General features: G+C 32.3%; 1 protein-coding gene across 1 annotated transcript; it reads right to left on the reverse strand.

Annotated features, from left to right (window-relative positions):
* Positions 1–2672: 2672 nt before the first annotated feature.
* LOC107462859 (cation/H(+) antiporter 28-like) lies at positions 2673–5972 on the reverse strand. The gene is made up of 3 exons (XM_016081541.3): positions 5577–5972; positions 3878–5491; positions 2673–3451 (listed from the first exon to the last, which is right to left on the reverse strand). The coding sequence occupies exons 1-3, from the start codon at positions 5745–5747 to the stop codon at positions 2843–2845; spliced, it is 2394 nt and encodes a 797-aa protein (XP_015937027.1). The 5' UTR covers positions 5748–5972; the 3' UTR covers positions 2673–2842.
* Between the last annotated feature and the right edge of the window lie 4681 nt (positions 5973–10653).

Genomic DNA, 10653 nt, shown 5'->3' on the forward strand with positions numbered 1-10653 from the left:
AGGGGCAAAAAGATAATGAAATTAAATGCTATGCACACCAAGAAAACTATAAAGCACACGAAAAGTTACAAAAAACGAAGAAACAGTTCAATAAAATCACGTCGAGTTGTCCGACTACATTGCCGCAATTACCTCGAGTGCATCGGCCTATTAGAGTAAAAAGTGATAGCACAAGCTTATTTACTCAAATTCTGACTTCTGTAAACTAGATTACGAGCAAAGGCACTGTTCATACCATAATCCAAAAATAAAACTCATGGCTCAAGTAAACACCCAATGCACATGGGCATTCGATCGACCTACTCGGGCACGGGTAACTCGCCCATGTTCGACACCGACTTGCATGGCAAGAAAGACCTTGTCAAATTACTACTCCAGATAGTCATCCACAACTCATCCACTATTTCAACATAGAATAACTCCCCAGATATTGGAGGAATAGCTGCCTATTATTACAAGTGGCAAAGATCATGAATGATGCCAAATCTTAATCTACCCCTATAAATATCCGGTCAGATTTAAGTATTTGTTAACCTCAATTCACTTAATTTTGTCTAAACCTCTTGTTAACTTAAGCATTAGAATTTTTTACAGGTATCCTCCTACCATCATCCACTCGAAGACGTCGGACAGCTTTACCCCTTTGGTGAACAAGTCGGAATATTTATTCTAAAGAGTTTAAACCTCACGTCTAGGCCTATACCACTTTAATTTCAGGTATTTTCCTAGAACATAAGCATTTCAAGAAATTAATCAAGTTATTCACTATATGTTCCTATCACCTTAGATTAGGGAGTCTCCCACCAACCAACTTTAAACACACAACTGGTCACAATAAAAGCAGTACAATATAAGAAGGAGAAAATAAAAGATGAAGCTAGTGGCTTAAAACGCTCTATTCTTTTGTAGCACACTCAACTGTTGGCAAAGTTACTTGAATCAGCGATAATCACTTCTAGTGAGGTTTGGTTCTGCTCAAAGATCAACCTATTCCTAGGCTTTAATATAGTCCAACAGATTAGAGCCACCATCGTCATGGACCTTATCCCAGCATCACTTGTAGAAAATTACCTTGGCTAGCTCCAGAGAATATTAATTGCAGTGTGCTTCGTTTTCAGACTCCAATTGATTCCTTACAAAGAAATAGACAGTAAGTCACCAATTCTATTTCTAACTGGAATCTTGGGCAAATTGGTGATGTGGATGGGAACTGCTTATAAAGAAGGAGCTTTATTAACACCCCACTAAATTGTATCTTCATTTTTACTTGGTGAGAGTGTCTGAATTCTAGATTAGATCTCCTTGAAAAAAAAAATTCTTCCAATAGTTGATGGTTCCATAGTCCACTTTCCACTCTTAGATCATTAACCCAAACTAATTGATGTTCATTGATTACAAATAGCAAATTGGTTCAGACTCTTTAGAGAATAACATCCTAGTTCAAAGAAAAGAAATGACATTCAAGATAGTGCAACAAGCCAACAAGTTTCAAGATATCTTGAATAAATGACATTCAATATTTTTAATCTTTTGAAGTTCTAATGTGTAGTTATATAGTATGCTACTTTTAAGTTTTATTTTTATTATCTATTATAGATGTATGAACTTATGCAAAGACGACATGTGTAATAAGTTAGCTGATACTAATTTTGGAACAAGATAATTTTTTCAAAAAAAAAAAAATATATGTATGCCTCTAACAATAAATGTTCAAAGGTTAAATAATATGTGGATATTGTCAAATTTTAACAACCTGTCAATATATATTGAAGAGTGTTACGAAGACTATATCGAATTGACTTGTCAAATTGTGTTAATCAGAAAATGTTCATCTGTCCAAAATTTGACTTTGACAAAAAATGTTATTGATGAACCAATAAAAAATATCATTAAATTATTGACAAATTTCTTGATTAACCTTCTCAAAATAGTTTATAAAGATTATAAATATATTATTTTATTATATTTTTGGTAAACTACCAAAAACACATTTGAATAATTTTGTCGTTGAAAAAAATACACTGAATTTTATTATCAATAAAAATACCTAAAATAATTTAAAAACGCAACAAAAATTAAAAAAAATATTTTTTATAAGTGACAAACAATTTTTATATTTGACAAATCGCTTATGCATTTGATCCAAAATTTTATTGAAATATTTAGATAATTATTTAAAAAATACTCACAAAAAATGGAATAAAAATTTGATCTTTATATTTTTATTTTATTTTTAAAAATATTATTGGTTGTTGACGAAAAAAACACAAGAAAAAGACATACTAAGCAAAAAATCACCAAAATTTAAAGATAAAAATATCTCATTTTTTTAATCATGATTGCAAAAAATTACATTAAAATTCAATCTTTAAAGTATTTTTTTAGAATACATATTTAATGTTGGACATTTTTGTTACGTTTTTTAAATTATTTGAGGGCATTTTTGTCGATAATAAAATTTGAGTGTATTTTTGTCAGCAACAAAGTTATTCTGGTGTATTTTTTGTGATTTACCCCTATATTTTTATAAATTCTAATGAGATCTTAAAACCTTTGAATTTTTTTATTTGCACTCATTTAATAATGAATCTAGTTTTCTGAACTTTAATCTCTCAAAGAAAAGCAGTGTAATTTTAAAGCCATTGTAAAAGTAAAAAAAAATTCACATCCTTTTGAATTTTTAATATTTTAATAGGATAATATATAGTATGTTATCATTTTTTACATATTACCTCTATTCCTTTTTCTATTTCTTTACTACAATTTGTGTCTAATTTTATACTACCTATCTATTTTTTTATTGTTTTCTTATAGCTAAGAACACTACCAATTCATCTAACACCTACATGATAGAGAAGTCCTCATCCAATCCATCTAATTCTCCTTTAAGTCTATGTTGTTGAATGATCAACACAGACATAGTTGTAGAGAAATCAGGTCCCGACAAAACATCTCCTATTGGTCCCAATTCTGGACACTGTTGCCAGTCGTTCATCCCTCTTGTCAATATAGAGTTTACTCCACCTTCTCTTCCCACAATCACCAATGAATACAATCCTTCTAATGATCTTAGAGTAGAAAAGGTCTCGGCAGCATTTGCTAGATGCTTCTCCGTATACAAAATGTGACCTCCAACTACATGATTTTCATAAAATTGTGCAAAATACTCATCATCTACTTGTCTCTCTTGCTCTTGCTCTGGATTAACCACCATATATCCTACTAATCTAGAAGACTCAGCATTAGTATCTACTAGTAATCTTATTACTGTAAGTTTGACTCCTGGATGTTGTGACACACGACTAGCATAAGCGAGTGCTTCCCTATCATCTTTTCCTCCAATGAATATAACTGCCACATTTATTGTTACTTCAGATCTTGATATTCGTTCAATATTTCCAAGGCCTCTATCAACAAGAATTCCAACAGAACAAGGGGCACTTCTTAGTACCTGTTCAACAAAGGTATTATAAATACAGGAGCTCAATATAGTACTTACCGCATAAAATGAATTACACCAAGACCTCAATTTCACTATAAGACTTGAAAAGAAAATCAAACTCATCTACATATGTTGTCCATATCAATTTTAGATGGATTTACCAATTTCAGTTGTGTATCAATTACCAATTTCAGTTGTGGAGATATTTACCAATTGGCTTTTTGGTTTGTAGTATGCATTTGGGTTCAGAACAAAAAACATGGACTACCATTCTCACTGGAAAGGATTGAAGTTAATATTGTTGGTACAAATAACATAGGAAGATCAAGTTTTCATTTTTGAAGGGAAATGGAATGTAAACTTTGGTCTTTGAAAGTACGTTCATCAAAATTTGTTTTAATCCATAACAAGGTTTTTAAATAAATAAGAGATTACCTTTCTATTGACATATCTGAAACCTTGATTACCAGCATCCAATGTTCCATCTTGACGTTGGATCCTATGAAATGGAAGTACGAGAAGAGAAATCATCAAGTCTTCTGCTAAAACACATATGTCTTGCGGCATGTTATTGATGGTTGAGAGTGCCAGAGTTCTTTTCAGTGTAACTCCATCGCCATCAATGGCTACATAGCTTTGAAAAGAATTGGTCACTTGGTCCCTCATGTCCATGACTTTCTTATCTTTAATAGTTGCCATATGAACCCCTTCATCCCTTTCTAATGTGGCCGAAAGTTCATCAGTAAGTTCAATCATGTCAGCAACGTAGATTAGAATGCCAGGGTCTGTGTTGCCACGTGATATCTCCATGAAGTTGATTGATGCAGGAATGTTGTGCGGTCCATGAACGAATAGGAGAATCCTTAGCTCATTTGACTGATCAAGAAGTTGAAGAGCCATCTGATGAGTACGTGTCCGTTTTCTTGCTCTCTTGATTATATTTGCTACAACATATGGGGCTTGCACAATTGTCACAAAACTTGCAATTATCATCCCAATGCATGTAGAAATAGTTACATCACAAGTTTTTCCTTTGATAGCTAGATAGATATGAGGATGGCCTTTCATAGTAAGGAGCAATCCTATTGCAACCGAATCAGGCCAATGAAAGCCAAGCATTGCTCCAGAAATTATGGTTCCAACAATTTTTCCAGTCATGCTTACAATTAGTAGTACAAAGAATTTTATCCATGTTCCTATATTTGAAGGCTCAGACTTGCGAAAATCGGCTTCATATCCCATCCACAAGAAAAAGATAGGATGGAATATGATGGTTAATAAATAGTTTACTCTGGTTATAACCCATTTTGATAGTCTACCCTCTCTTGGTAAGCAAATCCCTGTCACAAAAGCACTTAAAATTGGATGATAACCATACAAAGGGGAGGTAGCACACATTAGAACCATGAAAGCAAGGGATAGCACCAAATGTGACCCTTTCATGGGTTTACCTTCTGGGTTTTCATTATTAACCCAGTTCATAAATAACGGTGATAGTAGGGATACAACCATCATCTGACCCAAAACTACCAAACCCATGATAATTTGAGTCTTAATTATCTTCTTATGATTTTCTAAAGCATGCTCATTTCTCAAAGCTTCACAGTACAAAGGAATTGGCGAAATAATGTAGCCAATACAAAGGAGTAAAGAACACACAAAATCCGAATGCATCCCTGCTCCAATGACAAGTTGTCCAATATCTGACTTTCCTATTTTGAGATGAGTTATCAAACGGGTTAACACAGGAGAGGCAGAGCTTGAAAGAAGTGTGCATAGATAGATGGTGAATTCTAATAATCTAGGTTGGTGTAGAAAATATCCAGTAATTGGAGTTATCAACAATCCTATAATAAATGTTGAGAGTATGCCACCATAAGCAACTTGAGCATATCTAGAAGGTCTTTTAAACAGTATAAATGGATCCATTTCTATCCCCAACACAAACATGTAACACATCATACCAAAATCAATTATGAATCCGAAGGTCCTGTGAAATTTTGTAAGTAAATTACGTATGAATCCTATGTTTCCCAAAATTAATCCTACCTGCAATATATGAATAACATAATTAAAAGAATTTTCTCTTTTATTTGGTAGTTTCAAAGAGAGAAAGCGGTAGAGATAAACTTACAATTATCTGAGAAGTAATTCGGGGTTGTGAATAAAGCTTTAGTAGAAAATGTAAACCACTACATAAGATGATCATACCAATGTATACCATAAAGTTTTTGCCAACTTCAAATATGAGAGTCCCTAGCTTCGCTCCACATTGAGTGGTTGAAACTTGAAAACCAAAAGCCATGTTGACAAGCTAAAATTTTACGTTTTGCTCAGATATACCTTTTTCTACATTATTTTGTTTTTCTCTGCAGTCTTGATCTACACGAACAATATTTTTTCTTTCTCATTTTTTTTTTTTGCTAGTGACTAATCACCACAAAGCTTTTTTTTTTCCCTTCGTCCAAGCTACTTGTTGTGTGGTTCATAGCTTAGCCTCAGGAGACAATAGAGGATCACTTAAAGGAGAATAAGGATATGAAGATTGTGGAATACAATATTTGGAGCAATAAGAGGAAGGTAATAAACCGTAAAACATGGATAAGTCAGAAATAGAAATATTTTTCTTGTTCCATATTACTCTTTGAAAGCAATTATTTAGGCTTTTTCTTTAATAAATACAAAGGTCTCTATTTTTTTCTATTAAACTTTCATTTTCTTTAGACAAATATTTTTTTTATTACTTTTTATGTGTAAAATAATAAATACAACATTATAAAATATAAAATTTTTTCATGGGATAGTTAATGTGTTATTTCTAGAGATATAATTTACTGCTTTTACATAGAATGAAATCATTTTTATAATTGTATTTTTAAAAAAAATATATACTTTATTGAAAGATAGAGTTAAGGTTGGGTTTATGATGGTGGAGGCATGGGGTTGTGCGGTTGTGGCAATGAAAAGGGAAGAGGCAAAAGCGGATGGAGAGAGAAGCGACGATTGTAGTAGCAGTGAAGGTTGAAGGTGCGGTAGGAGGGAAGGGATGGTGGTCATTGGTGTGGTTGATGTTATTAATGAGAGCAATAGTGGTGAGATGAAGAGTGGGTTATGCAATTACATTGGTATAGGTAAAGGTGGTATATTGCGTGGTGGGATGGCAAGTGTCTCGTTCCAAAATGAGTCATAACATAAGGGTACTTGAACAATAGAATAATTGGCTAGAATTACCACCAAGAACTTATAGATTTACAAAAATTGAAACAATGCTTTTAGGTTTCTCTAAAATTGTCTGTGTTGGGAACTATCGGTAGGCAACAGTTTTAAAGTTAATTGTAATGCAAGTTTGTATATGGATTCAAATTCAGCAGAATTTGGGTGTATGATTAGAGATTCTAAGGAAGATTGAATCTCGGGCTGCTCTGAAAGCATTCATCCATGATCTATCATCAAATGTGAATTATTTGTTGTTTGGAGGGGGCTGGTTTTAGATTGGAATTGCGATTTGAGGGATATTATATGTGAAACAGATTACCTTTGACATTCTGCCCATCATGCATGAACTTACAAGTGGGTATTCATCTGAGGTAACAGATTGAGTTCACAAGATTCAGGAGTTTTTATCTTGTTCTTGGCTTGTTCACCTTGAGTGGGTGTCTCAAGAAGCAAATAGAGCTGCCATATGGTGCCAAGAATAACTCTAATCATGTTATTTGGTTTGAGTTTTGTGTTGATCTCTAACAAATCATTCGTTCGTATATAGGATAGTTTTTGCTTTGTTTCTTTCCATATTTAGACATAAAAAAAAATTAGAATAATTTAATTGGGAGATATTTAAACTTCTAAACGTAATGATTTTTTCTGATTGAATGGATTAAAAATTTGTTAGTTTCTTAGAGCAGTGTGTTCACATGAGATTGAACCGTCCTATTATTGTTGCATCATAAAATTAGATAGAAATAGAGTAATTGAGTTGCATTAAATTTCAATCCTTTGTTCCCTTTCCAGCATCACCAAGACACCAGTAAAGTGATGGAGTTCCTTCCTCTGTTTATATGCCCATAAAACATATTTCAGTTAACGGCCAACAAGGAAAAAGGGGGAAAAGGATATTAAGAATTAAGAAAGAAATGATCTCATTGACACATGTAACTAACTACCACATATGCTTGGGTAAAGAAGTCCAAGCGAAATAGGCACAAACTAGCTTTTGAGATATATACACATAAACAGCAAAAGATAAACTCATAAGCAACAAGTCTTTCCAATCTCCCTTTCGCTGTGGACTCAAATTTTGCTTCAGATTCTTCCCAAGCATCTCAAAACCAGTGAATAGCTTCAAAAGGGTCATCTTTCCTCTTATGTCTTTCTTTTCTCCATGAGTAGAATTGTTGACAGGTCCTCTTCCTTGGCAAGATAGTAGAATAACAACTCTGGGGTTGTTCCTGTTTCTGAGCTCATTGCTTGGTGCTTCTTTGATACCGCAACATTGCCCAAGAGAAAGAGCTGCCATGGTAATTAATAAAGATCTTTTTGCTCAAATAGATAAATGGTAGTGTGATGAAGTAGTTGCATTAATCTGATAGATAATTTGCATCAGATATTTTTATTTTTCCAAAAGGGACAATGGTATAGGAGTATAGCATGGATAAGGGGATAATGACAAGGTCATTATTGTGTGGAGGAGGCAAACAAGAGGCCCACGTGGAAAGAACATTTCAAAAACAAAATATGTAAGCCAGAAAAAAAAGATATTTTGTGTATAAAGAGTCCCTATACTTTTGCCTATTTGGCTTATGTTTAATTAAATAATAAAAATATATATTTCCGATAATAACATATCCGTTATTATTTTTTACTTGTTACGAATTGTTTATAATATTTTACTACAACTGCTTTTGCTATATTATGCATGTTTGAAAATATAATTATTTTAGTTCATTTTTCTTAAATGCCATGAAAGCTTGTGTTCGCTACATCTTTTTTTTTTTCAACTACTTTCTGTTGTTTAGAATGGAGAATATTTTTTTGGTTTCCCACAGTATTCCCCAACCCGGCAGGTCAATGACTAATTCGTCACAGTACTGAGCTCCATTTAAGGGTTTGCCGCTGGCCAATAGATTTACGAGCTAGATTATTGTACTAGTCACTAAAATATAATTTTGTAAACTAAAAATTATATCATAATTAATGTAGTCACAGTGTAACTGGAATCCTCTCTAATTAAAAAAGAATGTACTATAGTTGATTGGAATCCTCTCTAAAAGGATGTATTACAGTTGATTGGATTTTCAAAAGATTTTGATTTTATTCAACAAAATAAGAAACAATTTTAAGCAAGATTGAAAAGCAAGTAAAGAAGAAAAGAAAAGAAAAGAAAGGAGCTAATTCAAAAATTCTTAAGAAATCCAAAATTGGCATTCAACAAACATGGATTGCACAATTATATTAATAATTTTCAATCAAATAAGACTATGTAACTAACTTTTTGCAACAAATATCATATCAGTTAACTTTTTAAAATTTATTTTATTTATCTTAAATTTTAAATCCTAATTTATAAATATTTAATCCTAAATTCTAAATTATAACCTAAACACTAAAATTGGCTAATACTAACTAACTAAAAATTAATTTTCTCTACTTTCTCTTTTCAATCAAGAATTGTTATCCTTCATCATTCACTAAACATATAATAATTGAAAATAATATTATCACTCATGTTTTAATAATGGCAGTTTTTTATTAAATTCATGAAAATATACAATGCAAAAAAAAATTATATTTACAATGATATTATAAAAAAAGTTAAATTATCATTTTTCTAATAATTAATCAATAAATATATACCTAATAATTAATTTATCATGCATAAATATCCATAATCATAAATAATCACACACAATAAGCTTACTCTACTTAGATGCCCATATTATTCAATATAAACATACAAGTAAAGGTGAAGAAAGAAAGTGAAAAAAATAATGACGCATTATAATAAAATGAGTTTCAAAGCATCTTCATGAATCCCTTGAAACCTTGAGCTAACACAATTGTTTAGCCATTCATATCCAACTCTTTACAAAGCATTATTAAAATAAATATTTGAATTAAAAATAGAAAAATATGAAATGTAAAAATAAAGCTAAAAATTGGAGAAACAACTAAGGAGAATAAGAAATTAACAAAAATCCTAATATTGCAAGTGAGTAGTCGAAGAAAATTGATAATGAAATAAGAAAAAAACACACTAAATCCTAAAAGAAAACTTAGAAAAAAGTTCTCCTTAAAATTTTTTTATATAAATAAATAAAATAAATATATTTATTTTCGAAATACGCAAAAATCAAAAGTGTTCTGAAAATACGCTTGACCATTTCAAGCTTGGTGTCCACAAATTAGATTTTGCCTCCATATTAAGGTTGGTAGCCACGAAATGAGGCTAACATGGCAGAGTCATTTCTCCCCTGATAAATTCGAATTGGGGCATTGGAGCCGAGACACCACTGGTGCCCACAAAATGAGCAAGTCAAGGGGGGCAGACACGAAATGACCTCCAAATCATGGGTACTATACGCGAAATGGAGCAAGTTAGGTGTATCGCACGCGAAATGGGTTCTGGATTTTGCTATATAAATTGTTGTGGCAACCAGTGTGCTACCATACCTGGAATTCACACTTTTTATACGGTGTATTCCGCCTTCACAATCCCTCTTCCGCCTTCACAATCTTTCTTCCATCACTTCACTTTGTATATCAAATATGGCAATTAGTAATTTTGTTGTGCCTATGCCTTTTGAAAATGTCTATGTCATCGTATATCCAAATAGAGAAATTTCTCATACATCTGAAGGTATTACATTTGTTTGTGATGATCCACTTTGGATAATGATCCCGCTATAAACATCGTTGCAAGAGCTAAAAATTTTGACTCTCATGAATACCGGTAGGTTGAAAAGAAGAAAATCATGAAGTTAACTTACAGAATGCTAGTTGCAGTTGCCAAATCATTTGCGTATCATAAAATGCAAATTAAATCTGACCAACATGTTTCGATGATGTTTTCTTATCATCGTAGCATTGGAAGTATCTATTCGTTAGAACTATGTGTGAATGTTCAAGATGTTGACGGAAGCTCCTCTAGATCTAATAATGTGGAGCAGCTAAGAAATTTCGGATCGGCAGATTTCATGCCCTTTCAGGAAATTGGT

This window comes from Arachis duranensis, chromosome 8 (genome assembly GCF_000817695.3).
Source record: "Arachis duranensis cultivar V14167 chromosome 8, aradu.V14167.gnm2.J7QH, whole genome shotgun sequence".
In the NCBI taxonomy this organism is placed as follows: domain Eukaryota; kingdom Viridiplantae; phylum Streptophyta; class Magnoliopsida; order Fabales; family Fabaceae; genus Arachis; species Arachis duranensis.